This window comes from Balaenoptera ricei, chromosome 1, assembly GCF_028023285.1.
Source record: "Balaenoptera ricei isolate mBalRic1 chromosome 1, mBalRic1.hap2, whole genome shotgun sequence".
Classification (NCBI taxonomy): Eukaryota; Metazoa; Chordata; class Mammalia; order Artiodactyla; family Balaenopteridae; genus Balaenoptera; species Balaenoptera ricei.
In genome coordinates this window covers 64,898,013-64,916,100 of record NC_082639.1, presented here as the reverse complement: position 1 = coordinate 64,916,100, position 18,088 = coordinate 64,898,013, and the positions used below count along the sequence as shown (strand labels likewise).

The following is an 18,088-nucleotide window of genomic DNA, read 5'->3' as shown; positions in this document are numbered from 1 at the left end:
ATTCTCGCTCCTGGATTCAAATACAAGTTCAGTTCCAGGTGCTAGCATGCTTCACTGAGTAACAGCATCTTTCCCACCTTCTGAATGTCAGAACTGTCAGTCCTGCCTGCTGGAGGTGGGGGCCTCAGCTAGGAGCAAGGATGGGGGTTTTCCAAGGAGGAAATCCACCAGTTGCAATCTCTGGCAGTTGCAGAAACAAAATCAAAACTCAAAGCTTTCTTTTCCTGGAACTTGCAATCTAGGGTCTGTTTTACAGTTGGAAACCAAGGCATCACACTGTAGCTGCTCCCTGCTCTTAATTACCTTACCCTCGGCCCATCACCTAGCCCTCCCTTCCCCAGGGCCTAGCAGGAAGCACACCTGCCTAAACAGGGTGTGTGTGTGTGTTTTCAGATCTCAGGTGCCTAGGGAACCCGCGCCCCAGAGCTACAGAGCAGGGGCCTGGGTCTCCTCCCACATCTGGGCCCAGAAAAAGGGCTGGAAGCTGAGCTTCACTTCCAGCTTCCGCAGGCTCGGTTCCAGCAGCCCTCGGGCTTCTGCAGAGCCTCCGCGCCTGCCTTCCCTCCTGCCTTAGCAACAGGGACGCTGCGGATACCGCCGGCGGGTGGGGACCGGGGAGGCTGCCTGCAGCCCGGGCGCCCAGGGGCGGCGGCGGCCCAGCCCCAATGCCCCGCGCACGGGCGACCGCAGGGCGGAGCCACCCCGCGAGCGCGACTGTCGCGGCGCCAGCGTGCACGGACCCCACGCACCCACCCTCCGCACCCGTCGCGGGTCCAGAAGGGATCCTGCAAAAATGAGCCATTCTCACCCCACTGGGTAAGTGACAAACGGAGCTCTTCCACGCCGCGGCAGGTGGCGACTGCAGCCAGCGGCCCCTCCGCCCCCCTCCTGCTGCGGAGGGAAGGGGCGAGAGGGGGCGAGAGGGGGCTGGGGAGAGGAGAAAAATAATACGGATTCTGGGTCGCAGCAGGGATGGCAGAAATCCCAGGCTTCGTATCTCCTCCCTCGCCTTTCACTGATGTTCGCCCGCTTTGAAATGTTCGCTCAGGAAGGATTAAAAAATGGATGTGAAAAACGCATACATTAAGCAGGGACGTTAGCTGGCATCAAGAGGATCCTGTGTTGTGGAACATACGTGTTTAAATGCAATAATAGAGGTCACAACATATGCATTCGTTTGGAGAATCAGGGCTTAGGGATAAATCCTCACTGCGGCGTCTTGCATACAAGTGAAGTGTGAGTTGATATAATATTGAGGGAGGTGTCATTGTGAGGGGTACCCCTTATTTCAGGATTTTTATCTGCCCGATCTCAAAAGGATCATAGGGGGTATTTTAAAAGTACTGTGGCCGGGGGAGGTGGTGTGACGCAGGAAGGCGAGAAGGAAGAAGCTATGTGCCTGTGTGTTTACACATGAGCTCCCGTTGCTTTGGGCAGGGTGACTCCTCAGAAGGCATATTTTGGCAATTATTCAACCTGTTTTAGGAAGTTAACAGTCACTTACTGGCTGTTGAAAAGAGAAAACAAAACAAAACACAACGAACCCCCAACCGGTCTTGGTCCTTTTACTGGAAGAGAGAGTATCCAATTTCCTTCTGAATTAAACAGTGTAATGCATATTAGATGGTTTTTTATTATGATACATCTAGTAAGCAGATAATATCCTAGTTGATCTTGCAACTGATTTGAAGATGCTTTCCTTTTTAATTAAATTTATTGCACATTTTCAAGAGCAGCAAATTAGCAGAGGACAACATATTTAAGATCATTTGGAGTTTGTGATGTCTGAAATACCACATTAGTCGTTGGGCTTTGGATTTACAGTCAAACTTAAAGATTTTACTTTTTAATGTATTCGCTGAGCGTTAGACATAAACTAAAATGTTTGAAAAAACTAAAGGCGTGGGCTTCCCTGGTGGCGCAGTGGTTGAGAGTCTGCCTGCCAATGCAGGGGACACGGGTTCGAGCCCTGGTCTGGGAAGATCCCACGTGCCGCGAAGCAACTGGGCCCGTGAGCCACGACTACTGAGCCTGTGCTCCGCAACGAGAGAGGCCGCGATAGTGAGAAGCCCGCCCACCGTGATAAAGAGGCGCTCCCGCTTGCCCCAACTAGAGAAAGCCCTTGCGCAGAAACGAAGACCCAACGCAGCTAAAAATAAATAAATAATAACAACAACAACAAAAAAGGAATTCCTTAAAAAAAAAACAAACAAAACTAAAGGCGTATAAGGTGCCATATTGGAAGTCAGTTTCAGAACTTTTTGGAAAGTGATGTAGCTGTTCTAAACAAGCTTCTTATTTATCTCAAATAGAGTTTAGTTTAGGTACTTGAACGCTTTGACGCTGAACTCCTGTGCAGTTTTAGTTGCTGTGGGTCAGTGGGATGTAAATGGCACTACTTTTCTGCAGCTGCTCTTTGCAGTGTGTCCACATTCAGGAAAATGAATGTGTCAGTTATGGTTGTCTTCCTATGTTTTTCAGGTTTTTGGCTAAGTTAGAATCTGATTAGACCATTTAATCATCTATTTTCAAATGTGGAAAAAACCTGTAGCTGCTTATTAAATTGTGCATGATTAAGATTTCAGGAACTGAAGTGAAATTTTTCTGAAGCTCCATTAGTTCCAAGCACATGGAAAAAAAAGGAAAATGTGTGATCTCGGGAAAGAGCGTGCTTCATGGTACTCTGCAAGAAAGACCGTAAGATGCAATAATAATCTTGCACTAAAATTGTAGGCACCATATCTCATTCATCTTTGTGCCCCCTTTGCTTATTCCTGTATAAAGAAATGCTCAACAGATGTCTATGGAATGAATGATATCATCTGACAGTGTGTCCAGTCTAGAGGTGGATGCATTCATTCACAAAAGAAAACCATATTAGGGCTAAACATTTATCAAGTGCTTACCATGTGCCAGGCTCTAGTCTACTGTGTAACAAGAAATACCTCATTAATCTTCCCACTCACTCCACGAGGCAGGTTCTAGTCACCCTTATTTTCACAGATAAGGAAACAGAGGACTGAGAAGTTTCCAAGGATTTCACGGTAAGAGGGCTCAGAGTTGGAATAAAACGCCAAGGAGTCCGGTTGCAGAGCCTGTGTGATTAACCATTACACTAGCTGCCTCTCATGGTCAACAGCTGAGATGCAGAGGAGCCCTAAATACATGGAAATTCTTACCCAGATCAGACCAACCTCTGACAGGTGATAGCTGTACATAGCTATCTAGTATTTTGATGTATAATTAGAAAATAATTTTGTGATGGTGTCTACAGGTATATATTTTTTGTTTTTGGTTCATCAAAAATAAATGAAAACAATAAATATAACAACTTTAAATGCCGTAAAATTCACCCAAGAACAAAGTTATTCAAATTGCTAAAGTTTTCCCTCAATGTAAGTAGTCATTATTTTTCTTGCCTGCTACTATTTGGAAATAATAAAAGTTTCAGTAGCAAATAAAAGGTTTTCATTAAAGCTGAGAAAGCTTTTCCATCATTACTGAAGCAGTTTGTATTTATTACATTTTAAGAATAAAGTGGCAATAAAATGCAGTTGTACAACAAAACAGACATTTTAAATTTATGAAATTCCACCAATCAATAAGGGACACCCTGATGCTTTCTTTTGGTGCTTCCTCTGAGTTCCACTGCTTCCTTAATTACAGCAGGAAACACTTGACATAAAAATTGCAAAGGCCCTGTGCTGACTTTGTTCCAATAGAGTTTGGAGTAAATAAAAATGGTCTTAAAAACTTCTGCCAAAGATTATAATAGAGACTTTGATTCTGAGCTGCATTGTAATTTGGGGGAAGTCAACTATAAAATACTGTTTCTGGCACTGCCACCTCTAATGAAACTGTTTTAGAGTGGAAAATTTCAATTGATAGTCCCTCTAGTTTGTTCTCTCTCATCCTGAGTTGCTATTTGTTTGTGTGGGTGTTTGTGGGTTGTGCACTAGTCCTAGAGGTGGAATGGGGATTTTTACACCTCTCAGTCATGCATGAGGATAAAATGATACGGCTCTTCTGACTCCTTCAAAGGATCCTCACTGAATCCACGTGCACTGCGCTCCCTGCGTGAAAGATATGCTTGGCTCTGAGTAGAGATAGTCACACTCATCTGTAAATTTGCTTTGAGGAACTGGAAGAATGGGAAGCATTATAGTTTACAACAAAATAAAAATGCAGAAGATGCTGTATGTTTGGAAAGATTGTTCCAAGGTTTAGAAGATTTTTTTTTTTTTTTGGTTTAGATTTTTAAATTTATATCTTTTTAATGTAAAGAAGTGTTTCTGTAGTGACAGAGTATACTGAAGTGTGGTATAGAAAGAATGAACACATCCTTAGTACTCCCTGATCACTCAGTCCTATTTCATCAAAGGCAGAGTACAACGTGCTATAGGTAAAATTGTCAATTTTTAGATAGTGGATGTGTATGTATAAAAGTGACAAAGATTATAAACCCACTATGTCATTTACATATGGAGTGTCCATTGCACTTTGTCTCTGCCTTTTTTTCAATCCAACATTTATTATTTTTTAAAAATTGAGATATAATTAACATATTAGTTGCAGGTGTACAACGTAATGATTTGATATTTGTATATATTGCAAAATGATCACCACAAATACCAAATGATCTCACTTATATGTGGAATCTAAAACAACAACAGCAATAACAGCAACAAAATGAACTCATAGATATAGAGAACAGATTGGTGGTGGCTAGGGGTAGGAGATGGGGGGTAGAAAAATGGGTGAAGGTGGTTAAAAGGTACAGACTTCCAGTTATAAAGTAAATAAGTCCTGTGGATGTAATGTACATCGTGGTGACAATAGTTAATAATACTGTATTTTAAATTTGAAAGTGGCTCAGGGAATAGATCTTAAAAGTTCTCATCACACACACACAATTTGTAACTATGTATGGTGTTGGATGTTAATGAGACTTATTATGGTACCTCTGCCTTACTAGCAGTGTAGTACTTTGTATGACAGTAGTAGGGTTCTAGTCTCTTTGTTGCTCACCACTCCTAACACCAAAATTATCTGTGACACAGAATTGCAGATTTCAAGTAATTAAATATTTCAATTCAAATTGGGTAGTTTCTATTTACCCTCCTGTTAAATATTAACAATTTGACTTCAAGGAGTAAGTTGTTTCTGATTAAATGAGGTGAATTGAACATGCTGATTTGTCTTGATTTCCTCTCTGATAATTTTGTTATAGAGTCTGTTCTTTTTTTTATGGAAGGGATGTCTTCTCTTATCCCTTTGCTTAACAAACCTGTTCACATAACTAGATGGGAATGGAAAGGGATTTGTTATTTGTTATACAACATCACTCAATTCTTTGAATTTTTTAGAGTTATATGTCAAAAATCACATAGTGATCTGTCACCAAAATTTTTTTTTCACTGATTTTTCAAATTATAGCTCAATTAGGTCCTCCTTTAGTTGTGTTGGAAGCAAAGGCTTGGAAACTACTTGCAATCATATTTATTGACAAGTCAAGAAAATCATTTATTGTATCAACATCTACATAATACTTCAAATTGTCCCTTTGTCTCACAGATGTTTTTCTAAGTTAAGTACACCCTAAGAAGACACCATATGGTGAGAGGTGTGCCTTTCTTTTGTGAACGTAGAAAGGTGATTTAAAACGGAAAGGAGGGAGGTGGATCAACATGGCTTGGAGGTGCATTTTTAGGCAGACCAGTTTTAGGAGAGTACAGAGGAAACTTGAGCGTCTAGAAATTGATTCCCTTCAAACAATCCTTGCCTGGGTTCCCCTAGGAAAGTCTCTGGGTATCCCAGGGGAGTACATATCCCAGTTTATAAACTTCTGGTTTAGCACACAGGGTGCTGTCAAATGCAGGATGCTGTAGCAGTCCATACTTCCTTTCTCCCAGTCTACTGAAGAAAGGAATCTCTAGCTGTAAGAAGTAGAGACTTCCCCAACTTATTTTGATTATTAATAGCTACGAAAAGTTTTTCAGGGAGACAAGAAAATAAAACATTTCTGACCCAATTTTCAATTCTAAAGTCAACCTCAAATAGTCTTGACCTGGGGTGTTTATGTATTTTCAAGACTTTTAGTTTCCAGAAGTATCATTTTCAATGAAAACTTCAGATTCTGGAATATAGTACTTAAATAATCTTTTAAACTTTAGTTGCTAATTTTGGTACAGACCAAGAGAAATAGGATGCAGACTGAATTTTTGGACTTTTCCCTCCAATGGCTTACTCAGTTCCCCACACAAATAATTGAAAATATTGTATGCTTTGGAATGATTCCATAAATGTCCATCAGTTTAAAATAAACTGTCAGATTAGGTGGGGGTAAAATTTGTGAAAAAGAAAAAAAAATAGGATTCCACATCCATACTGGTTTGCAAGTGTCTTTCGTCAACTTTCTCTAAACTTGAAATCCCAAATAACCTATTATGAATATGATTTATGTTTTTAAAAAGGATGAGGAAAGAGGAGAATCAGTTGAGTCATTCAGAGTGAAACCCTTGGCACTACGAAAAAGGACATACATTTATGCTTTCAATTAAAATAAACTATTTAAGGTAAATGTATTTATCTATACTTATCTCATTAATTTAATTTTTTGTTTAAGTGATCAATTATTGGTCCTGATGTTACTGACCAGGGTTCTTGGTCTCCTGAATCAATAGAAATTGGTCAGAGGCCAGACAAGAAATTCAGGCAAGGCTTTACTGGGACCCCTGCTGCAGGAGGGGGGAGTGAAAACAAACGACAGATTCCCATGCTTGCTCACTCCCTGAGGGGGGACGAGCTTGTTCCTTATATGGGGTGAGGGCAGGGGTGTGTCCAGAGGTCAGGCCAGAAGGGTGGCTTAGGTGTTTTGCCCACCCCTTTTGTGGTGTTGTGTGCAGGGGGCATGTGCAGTACCCTGCTTTTGCTCCGGGCTCTTCAAAAGTGGCAGCTGGGATTTTTGGTCTCTTTGTATCTTTTGTCCAGAATTTGCCCCAACTACGCATGCATGCAGTTATTTTTAGTCCCATATAGTTTCTTTGTATTTTGTTGCTAGAGGAAAGGTGTGTCCAGGCACAAGCATTGCAGCACTGCAGCAAAGGGCCCCAGGTCCCAGCCTGTCTCATTCCCCCCTGAGAGACTCTACACCCTTATTCTTAAGGGGTAAGGAGCTGAAGGTCTCTTCTGAAACTTCTTCCTGCTGGCCAGGGACTGCAGACCCTAGCCTACTCTAGAGGTGTAGAAGTCCCTTGCTGACTGTTCCAAGGACCTGTAGGGACCTGGGCCACCCTCTGCTGGAATGGGTTGAATCCCTTGAGCCATCATGAGCCTTACTTCAAACTGTTGGAGCCTAGAAGACACAAACTCAATCAAAAGGTTAAATAAACAAGGGCTAGAAAGGGGAAGAACAACAATAGCCATTAAAGGGCCTAAAAGGGAAGGAACCATGTTAACTTTGGGAGGGTTTTTATTTTTTAACTGTTGACCAGACAGTGGAGGCGATATTGCCCCTGCCAAAATTGTGAAACCACTCTGCCTGGGCGTATATTTCCTTCATATTAATTTTTACCTGTTCTGTCGCATTGATCCAAGTGCAGCAGGAAATATTAGTTATCGCACAAACTCTACCTTGTTCTGCCAGAAGGTAATCAAGGGCCAGACAATTGTCAAGAGCCACATCAGCCAAGGAAACAAGAGAGGTCCCAAGTCCCGTTAAGGCTTCAAATAGGAGCCAACTCACTACATCCATCATTTTACTTACCTGTTGATGGTGCCTGGCTTTTGAATAGGTATCTCAGATCTTCCACTGGTGTATTGTTCATCTGTTTTGACCTGTGGGGTTTCTGGAGGTAAAAGCTTTAGTCTGGACAAACGTACCCAACTAGATACCCCTTGCAGTTTGACAGCAGCGGAGGTGGTTAAAGTTACTTTATAGGGGCCCTTCCATTTTGGCAATCGTTGGTCTTCAGGGGACCCCTCTTTCCCGGTTTTAAGAAGAGCTGGGTCCTTGGGGTTTATTTGTGAAGGAACTGCTCCTTCCTCTGTATTTTTAGTGGGAGCTGTCAGTGCCTTGTTGGCGTAGTCCTGGATTGCCTTCTGAACTTGTCCTACATTAATAATATATCTCAGGGCCTGGTTCACTTCCTCATCCAGTAGAATGTCAGTAGTACAAAAAGCCCTCCCATAGGTCATTTCACATGGGCTAAGCCTCAGACCACCCCTGGGGGCTACACAGACCCTGAGGGGTGCAATAGGAAGAAGTTGGTCCAGGGTTCATGAGTGTCTTGGCAGAGCTTTGCTAGGTTTTCTTTAAAGTATGGTTCATTTTCTCTACCTTGCCTGAAGACTGGGGGTGCCAAGAGGTGTGTAGCTTGTAGTCTATCCCTAGGGCCATTGTGAATCCTTGTGTGATTTTGGCTATAAAAGAGGGCCTGTTATCACTCTGGAGGGACTTTGGAAGTCCAAACCAAGGATTTATTTCTTTTAAAAGGGACTCACAGACTTCCATAACCTTTTCAGATTGGGTGGGGAAGGCTTCAACCCATCCTGTGAAAGTATCAACAAACACCAGAAGATATTTATATCCTGATCGTGGGGGCATTTGGGTGAAATCTAACTGCCAGTCTTCCCACGATGTGTCCATCGGCACTGAATTGGCCTGAGTAATGAAGTGGGGATTGGATGGGTCTGTGGGTTATTAAGGGCACATAAATCACAGGCAAGCGTTACTTGTTTTTCTGTTCTTTTAAGCCCCTTTCCTGAAAAAGCCTTTTGCATCAAGTCCCATAGTACATCCCTCCCATAGTGGGTGGCGTCATGTAAGCTTTTAGTGAGTTTCCATTGTTGGGCCTCAGGGATTAGAACCTTATCCTCCTTTTTATACCAGCCTGTGCTTCCCTTCTCATAGCCCCATTTCTCAGCATTTTCTTGTTCCTGTGGGGAATACTGGGGAAGGCTAGGGAGTTCAGAGGGGCCAGTCAGTAGAGCCATAACTTGTTCAGGTTCCTGCAGTTGAGCTGCCTGTTCTGCAATTTGATCAGCTTTGCTGTTCCCTTGGCTCACAAAGGATCCATCCCTCTGATGGCCCCTACAGTGGGTTACTGCTACCTGGGTCGGGGGCTGCACTGCTTCTAAAAAAGCCAGAATCAAATCTTTATGTTTTATGGGGGAATTTCTAGCGGTTAACATTCCTCTTTCTTCCCAAATGGCAGCATGAGCATGTAGCATGTGGAACTTATATTTACAGTCAGTGAAAATATTTAATTTCTTATCCTTCCCTAATTGCAGAGCTCTCGTTAATGCACTTAGTTCAGCCTTCTGGGCTGATGTCTGGGGTGACAGGGCCTTGGCTTCTGTGACTTCGTCTAGACTAACTATGGCATACCCCGCCTTTCGGGTTCCCATTTCTACAAAACTGCTCCCATCAGTAAGCCTTTCAACCTCGGGGCTGTCATGAGGCTCATCTAGAAGATCAGACCTGCTGGAGTAAGTTTGTTCTCTGGTCTCTATACGCTGATGCAATAAGTCTCCACCCTTGGCCACTGGAAGCAGAGTTGCCGGGTTCAGTGTTTGGCACACCTTTAAGGTAATGTCGGGGGTGTCCATTAGGAGGGCTTGATATCTTGTTAACCTTCCCCCCGTCAACCAGTGATGTCCTTTGACCTCCAGCACAGATTGTACCTGATGAGGGGTTAACAAAGCGAAGTGTTGTCCCAGGTGAGCTTGGAAGCCTCATTAGCCCACAGGGCTGTGGCTGCCACTGCCCGCAGGCGGCTTGGCCATCCCGGGGCCACTGAGTCCAGTTGTTTTGAAAAGTAAGCCACTGGTCTCTGATCCAGTCCCAGCTTTTGGGTCAGGGCTCTAGAGCTATCCCTGACCTCTCGTGAACTTACAGGGTAAAAGGTCCAAATTTGGAAGCCCCAGTGCTGGTGCTCTACTCAACTCAGTCTTTAGAGTCTAAAAGCCCCACTGGTGGTCCCTATTCCATTGAAGGGGTTCCCTTTCTCCTCCCTTTAGAGCCTCATATAGGGGTTTTACTATTAGGCCATAATTTGGAATCCAGGTACGACAGAACCCAGCCATCCTGAGAAAGCCTCAGAGTTGCCTCTGTCACCCAGCTCAGGAAGACTGCCGGGTTTTCATCTTTTTCCTGTGTAACTTCTCAGACCTTATCATAATTTACAGGCTTCACCATACACCTTCTCATTTCTTCTGATAGACAAGTAATATAATGTCTCATCCTAGCCTGGCCTACACAGTCTTCAGAGTGCCTGTGTGGGTCATGTTCTGGGATTGCATCCCCACCCACCTGATAAATTTGGTGGTATGGATTGGTATATGTATATATACCATATATATGGTATATCAGTATATGCTCCTTTTCATCCGGGGTGCAACAGTGGGCCAGAATAACCATGATGTATTTGGGAAGTCTGTCAAAAATTTTAAAAGTTTTAAAACACCCGGTTAGATAGGATCATAGGTTTCTGTGAAACAATACTTATTCCTTGAGCTAAGGTGGGGAAAAAAAATCAAAATTAAATATAGATCACTTCAAGGCATAGGAACCCACACAGTCTGTTATTAAAAGCAGCATTCCAGGAAAACTTTGTTCTCTTATGAGAGAAACCAAATCCAGTCTTCCATCAACCTACTCTTAATAAAATTCATTTTCCTAATTAAATTTAATCCAGCCTTAGAAAGTCTTGACCACGTACGAAATTCTTTAACCAATGTTCCTTTTTCTCAAACCTTCTGCAACTTCATGTAGCCATATTATATCCCATATTCTTTTCCCATTCAGAAATAGCCAGCTCTAGGAAAAAATCACCCTTTTTCTTTTAACAAAACATATTTCCATTCCTCATACCTTCTTTTCTGAAAACACACATCCTACTTTCCTTAAGCAACCATGAACTGTCTTTTACATTTGCATTCCGTAAATTGGTAGAAAAACATCTCAAGGCGGCACCAAACAGCTTAATTTCTCTCTCATAAGAAGACAAAAGTAGGTAAATTTAGACCTGTTTAGCAGTTAACGTTCCAATATCTTCTCTTATTTGAAATGGCCTGAATATTCAACGAATTCTTATAATTTAACTTAATTTAGTTTCAAATTACCAAAATTTGGAGAGACTGTTTTAGATGGACGTTTCCAAAACATAATTATTCCTATAGAGTTTACCAAAAAGTTCTTATCCCAGTTACATTTACTTAAAAATTTAATCATATCAGTTTATTTTCCTGGTTGACAGATTTTATAACAGAAACAATATGCACTTATTGACTTCCAATAACCTTAGGTACAGTGAAAGTATTATACTTAATGTTGATGGCTCTCAAGGCAGGTCTGTATTAACTGAACCCACAAGCTAAAGCCAGACAAACCAATTTTTACAGAACCAGAGATCTCATAGTTTTCCCACTTGAATTTAAAATAGCCCCTTTTTTTCCTTCAGTCTGGGGAACTACAGATGAATCAGGTAGTTCTTGAGAGCCCAGGCAGAATAGTTACATTGCAAAGGGAGAGGAGAGAGGTACAAGCCCCTCTCCTTTCCTTTTTGTTCTTTAAAATCCCGCTAAGTAACCCAAGGCTGGTGTCTCAGGTAGTGTGGGCTGTGTTTGTATTTCAAAGCTTGAGTGCTCCACCATGCCCACAATGTCGACAGAGCCTTGAGGGAACAGTTGGACAGACAAAACTACATAAAACAAAAAACTTAAAGACACAAACAAGAGGTTTTTAGGATGAAGGGTATGGGAGTGCAAGTATGAGGACCAAGGAGAGGTAAAGGAGGAGAGGTGATCAAGCCTGGAAGCCAGCCAGCTGTACTTCGTCTGTGGGACTGCAGCCCTCAGGTGGGACTCTCACCCACACGTACACCAGTATATAGAAATCTGCCGTCTCAGCCCATTCCCAGCAGGACTTCTCTTGGTGGCAGGAAAATAAAGGTGAGGATATTGGGATGATCAGACTTCCAGCCTCTACAAGATATGAGGTTTGAACCTCTATCACTCCCATAAATCTCCAGTCAGAGAGACCCCGCTGGACCACAGTCTGCATGGTGTGAGGCGAGCCTCTCCCACCTCTGCTTGTCACCTGTCGAGGTGAGCCATTGCCGGATGAAGGGAACATGGTCTCACAAGCTGAGAGGAGTGATGCTTTTTCTGTCTGATGTCCACTCTCTCAGAAGGATAGGGCAGAAGTGAGAGAGGAGAGGAAAGAGAGAGAAGTAGAGAGATTTCAGGAAAGGGAAAGGGACAAAGGGGAAAGGAAAAGTGGTGAGAGAAAAAGGACAAAGGGGAGGGGGAAAGCATTGCCTGAATGAGGGTACTGAGGCCTCCAGGGGCCAGGAAGGCAGACTTACCAAATGTGGTGATGCTGAAACAAGAGGTTCAGGTGGCCACTTGTCACCCACAGGGAAGCTGCATTTGGTGGTCCCGGAGGTGCCCAGGTCCTCTCCTGGGAGGGGAACAATAGTCCCTTCATGGTTGCCACAAAGTATTGGGTTGGCCGAAAAGTTTGTTTGGGTTTTTCCCGTAAGATGTTACGGAAAAAACAGAACGAACGTTTTGGCCAACCCAATACGTTACCGACCAGGGTTCTTGGACTCCTGAATCAATAGAGATTGGTCAGAGGCCAGACAAGAAATTCAGGCAAGGTTTTATTGGGGCCCCTGCTGAAGGAGGCGGGAGTGAGAACAAACAACAGATTCCCATGCTTGCTCGCTCCCTGAGGGGGGGCTGGCGAGCCTGTTCCTTATATGGGGTGAGGGCAGGGGTGTGTCCAGAGGTCAGGCCAGAGGGGTGGCTTAGGTGTTTCGCCCACCCCTTAGGTGGTGTTGTGCGCAGGGGGCATGTACCCTGCTTTTGCTCCGGGCTCTTCAAAAGTGGCAGTTGGATTTTTGGGTCTCTTTGTATCTTTTGTCCAGAATTTGCCCCAACTGAACATGCATGCAACTATTTTTAGTCCCATATAGTTTCTTTGTATTTTGTTGCTCGAGGAGAGGTGTGTCCAGGTGCAAGCATTGCAGCACTGCAGCAAAGGGTCTCAGGTCCCAGCCTGTCTCACTGACTGCATTGAACAAGACTTGCTTAGTGTCCTCAAAAGCAAATTATTTGAGTGTATGGACACTGCACTTTGATTTTCCCTTAGTTCCTTGCTTTCACCTAGCTCCATTGTTCTCAAACTTAAGCATACAAAGAATTACTGAATAGTGTGGTATACACAAAACCATGACTATTGTACTTTATTAATTAAATTTTTAAGGGTAATTTTTACCATATAGTACATTTGTATCTTGTGCTGGCTAAAAAAGTCAACCCAAATGTAAGATCCAAATCGTTGCTTTTATAATGAGCCACAAGAAACATACTTTAAAAGTGAAGACCATTTCAAAGTATAGATGTTTGGATCTGGACTTTTTAATAATTACTCATTGTCTGGCGGGTCTCTTCTCACTCTTTCTTCTTATCTCCTGTCCCTTTTGTATGGTTAACTCTTTTTTTTTTGGTCTATGGGCGGATTACTGTGAGGTGCAGTTTTTTCTTCTGCCCCGTGCTCTGGGTACTCTCTTTATAGAGTTCCATTATCCTTTTCTCATCCATCCCAACTACCTGCATGGATGTGGCAGGATCCAGAAGGTATCTGTTCCCTCTTTGGGTGGATCATCAGTGATCCTTTTATGTTTGTCAGCACATAATTCAGAATCAAAGTGCAGCAGCTTGCGTTTCTTTGTACCCAGGAAATATATTCTTTGTTACTTTTGTCTAAATCCATGTTACATACTTAAATTGATCACCTTTCTGATTATACCTGTGTTTTGGACTGAATTGTGTCTCTTCCCTGCCCTGCAAATTCATATGTTGAAGTCCTAACACCCAGAAGCTCAGACATGACTATATTTGGAGGTAGGGTCTTTAAAGAGTTAATTAAGGTTAAATGAGGTCAGTGGGGTGGGCCCTAATCTAATATGACTGGTGTCCCTATAAGAAGAGGAGATTAGGATACAGATGTGTACATACAGAGAGAAGACTATGAGAAGGTATAGAGAGAAAATGGCCAACTGTAAGACTAAGACAGAGGCTGGAGCAAATTCTTCCCTCACGGTCCTCAAAAGAAACCAACCCTGTTGACAACATGATGTTGGACTTCCAGCCTCTGGAACTGTGAGACAATACATTTCTGTTTAAGCCATCCAGTCTTCAATACTTTGTTATGGCAGCCCTAGCACACTAATACAACCTGTTTGCAACTCCTGATGCTTTTTTTTCCCCACTTGGTCCTGCTAAAGCTGAAGATGGTTTTTATGAGAAGTGTAGGGTCACTGAGAATAAACGATTTAACAATATGAGGGTCATAGGGAGTGGAGATTGGAAGCCAGAGGTTCAAAAAGGTAGATAAAAATAAAAGCAAATGGAAAATGTGATTAAAGGACTAGTGAGGAGAAATAATTACGGCAGTAAGTCAATGATCTCTACTGGTAAGTACTGAGCTTTTCTTTTGTTAAGTCTGATTATTAATCAAATTACTTCCAACCTCTCTGTCTGACACTACTTGGAGTAGAAAACTGAACCTTTTAAGCTGGTGATCCATTTTTCTGTGACTGTTATTATTTTCTTATAATAGTTATGAACATTTATAAATTAGTGAAAATTCTTAGGGCAAAATATTGAAACAAGGGAAGACACAGCAGGGAACTAAACAGACAATATAAATTGCACATAATAGTTATGAAACAGCATTAAAAACTAAGGATTTTGAAATGAATTGAATCATAATGTTTTATAGTAGCAGTTAATTTGGCATTCTCTATATGCCATGGATTATAATATTTCATATTTGTGAATATTATGTAGCTCTCATTTTAAGAAGTTGTCTCTCTTCATAGCTTGCTCCAAGATATTTATAATAATATTGTTTCTGTTGCTTAGATTCAAGTAAAACTAATCTGCTGTAAATTAGATTAATAGAAGGGATCTCAAATATCTGGGTACTAGTGACACAAGAGATTTTTTATTTTCCTCCTTGTACTTATCTGTTTTTTGAAAATTTTCTACTTGGAGCAGAAAAATTCAAAGAGGAAAGTCAAAATTGCTTGAAATCCTACCATCCATAAATAATCCTAGTTAGCATTTTGGTCATTTTCTTTCTTCTCCATTTTCCTGTGCATTATTCCTATTTTTAAAGTGATTATTCCTATTTCAACAAAGCTCCACTGTTTTAAAAAGCTGTTTCTAAGACACTACTGTTTTAAAGTTAACCAGCAAGTACCATGTGGGCCCTTCCCTCATAGCGTTCCAGTTGTCTTCATCTTTCCCTTATAAACTGCAAACTCTTTGAGAGTGCAGACCACACCCCTCTACATCTTCCATGTATCCCCAGGACTTAGCTCAGTAATTGCTGACGTATGTCACCGATTTTAGTGATCATTTATGGTAAGTCCCAAGAGTATGTTTGCTCATCGATTCAATTAATATTTACTGAGTGCCTACTAAGTGCTAGTCAGTAAGTTACCATATTCAGCACGTATTCTCTTCCAGAAATTCATTTGAGTTCTGGAAAAGGCCTGAATAGTGAGTTTTTAAAAAAGATTTAAAAGTCACTAACCTTCATTGAGTTTTGCCATCCTCGGGCAGCAGGGTGATTAGTAGGTATCAGTCAGGAATATGTTCAACGGCAAGTGACAGAAAACCAAATGAATAGTGGCTTAAACCATAACAATGCTTATTATTTATTTCATAAGTAGTCTGGAGGTAGGCAATTCTATTTTATCATAATATCAGTGTCCTTATCTCTATAATTTTTTGGGTCTTTTCCTTATGGTACCAAGATGACTACCCTAGATCCATGCACAGTAGCTTTATAAAGCCATCCCAAACAGAAAGGAAAAATATGGATGCAAAAAAGGACATTTTTAAAAAAATCTGGGAGGAGGACATTTCCAGGACTTTCCAGTAGACTTTCTTTTATATCTTGTTGTCCAGAACTGCATCAATGAACATGCCTAGTTACGAGAGAGAGTGGGAAAGAATAGATTTGACTTTCTTAACTTCTGTGGGCGATAGGCAAGGGAGAAGAGTTTGGGAATGGCTTCTGGTAGCCCGTCAGCAGTGTCCAGCACAGAGCTTTAGTGATGAGATGTCTGGCTCTGGATGTGGATAGTCTGAGTTCAGATTTGCTACATAGTTGCTGTGTGACCCTATATAAATTCTGTATCATCTCTCTGATTCTTGCTTTTTTCATCCTGGTGGAACATATGTCTGCTTTGTAGGTTGTTGTGAGGATTGAATGAAATACTTTAAAGCATTTAGTACAGGGCCTGGCACATAGTAGTGTTAATGTGCTAACTTAGTGCCTGGTAGCTTAGATGCAACATACATGAGTATGCCCAGCTTTCTGTAGGAGAACTGCCATACCCAAGTCCTGAGCTAGATGTAGAGTTGGATTAATTGGACAAGGCATCCTAGAGAGATTAAATTTTGGGGGGTGAGTTTTGAAAGAGGGGAGAAATATCTGGACATATTTAAGGAAAGTACAAAGTACTCTCTAAAAACATAGTATTATAATTGCAATCATCACTGCCAGGGCAATAGTAGCCAGTTGTGACTCTGAATAAGTGAGAGAAGACAACAACATTGCTTGTTTATTTAGCTGACAAGCTCTTAGGAGCAGGCAAGGATGCTATAAAACCAAGCAAAAGCTGGCCTGGCCTGAGAAGTCGATGCCTCAAATTTGGTTTTGTCTTTAACTTCCACTTACTTTCTCTTGCTCATTTTTTGGAACCTCAGATACAATACCAAGTGTGCACACTAGAATTTTCTTTTCTTTTTTTTTTTAATTAATTAATTTATTTTTTTGGGGGGTGTGTTGGGTCTTCGTTTCTGTGCGAGGGCTTTTCTCTAGTTGCGGCGAGTGGGGGCCTCTCTTCATCGCGGTGCACGGGCCTCTCACTATCGCGGCCTCTCTTGCTGCGGAGCACAGGCTCCAGACGCTCAGGCTCAGTAGTTGTGGCTCATGGGCCTAGTTGCTCCGCGGCATGTGGGATCCTCCCAGACCAGGGCTCAAACCCATGTCCCCTGCATTGGCAGGCAGACTCTCAACCACTGCGCCACCAGGAAAGCCCCGGATTTTCTTTTTTTAACTGAAAGATCTTTGCCTTCAATTCTAAGTCAGAAATTAATTTCAGATTTATTTCTGTTCATCTCCTAAACCTTTTCAAAAGTGAGTCTGAGTATTTCTTCTCCTTGAAATTGGAATCTCTGTCTTGAACTGCCAGAAAAATGACTATTTCACCACAATTCACAGGGATTTACATAAGGTTATAACTGTTAAATTCTTTCTTACAAAGTCTCCTTTCCCCTCAGTCAAACTTGAGACTGAGAGCTTTGACCTTGGCTGGAGTCTTCTAGGATTGGATGTGCGCTTAGGGAGTGGGTGAGGCTGATCTCAGGCTACGGCCTGTGGAGAGGGGTTTGAGGTTCCAGTCCTTAGTGAGGTCGTTGACGCAGGGAAGGGAAAAAGTCTGCAGTTTCAGGGCCAAATGCAAGAGCATGGAGCAGGAACCAGATCCCAAAGTCCTATGACAGGGAGCAGGGAAGCTCAAGAAGGAAGCTGGGAGATGGGACCCAAGGAAATTAAGAAATTGTGGTGAGGAGTGTGGGCAGAAATCTAGAGCATTTCAAAGGAGATACGAACAAGGGTTTGAAGTTATCTGCAGAATTGGAACTGTCTGAAAATTGTCCTTATTTTTTTGTGTTCTTCTACATGAAAAGGAATGATATTCCAAAAGGAAACTCAATGTTTCATTTAAAAAATATGAGATAAGCATGCTACAGTAGAGAGAGGAATACATTTGGAGTCAGAAAGACATAGGTTTGAATCTCAGTTATGCCTTATGTGAACTCAAGAAGTGAATTTCTCTGTCTCACTTTCCTCATTCAAAAATGGGGCAAATAAATACCTCCTTTGCAGGACTGTTGGCACATATTTGACACTCCGTGAATGACAGCTGATGTGTATTTACTTTGATCTTTGTGCAAAGCATATGCTGCTTAAGTCTTTTTCTGTCTGTTTTTCTTTCTCTAG

General features: G+C 42.0%; 1 protein-coding gene across 4 annotated transcripts in view; it reads left to right on the top strand.

Annotated features, from left to right (window-relative positions):
- The first annotated feature begins 656 nt into the window (after nucleotides 1–656).
- ERICH3 (glutamate rich 3) overlaps nucleotides 657–18,088 on the top strand; it is a 116,997-nt gene continuing 99,565 nt past the window's right edge. For all 4 annotated transcript variants that reach the window (XM_059924526.1, XM_059924509.1, XM_059924518.1 and 1 more), the window contains exon 1: nucleotides 657–816. In XM_059924526.1, the coding sequence (XP_059780509.1) occupies nucleotides 794–816 (23 nt within the window). In that variant the 5' untranslated portion in view covers nucleotides 657–793. The remainder of the gene's footprint in view (nucleotides 817–18,088) is intronic.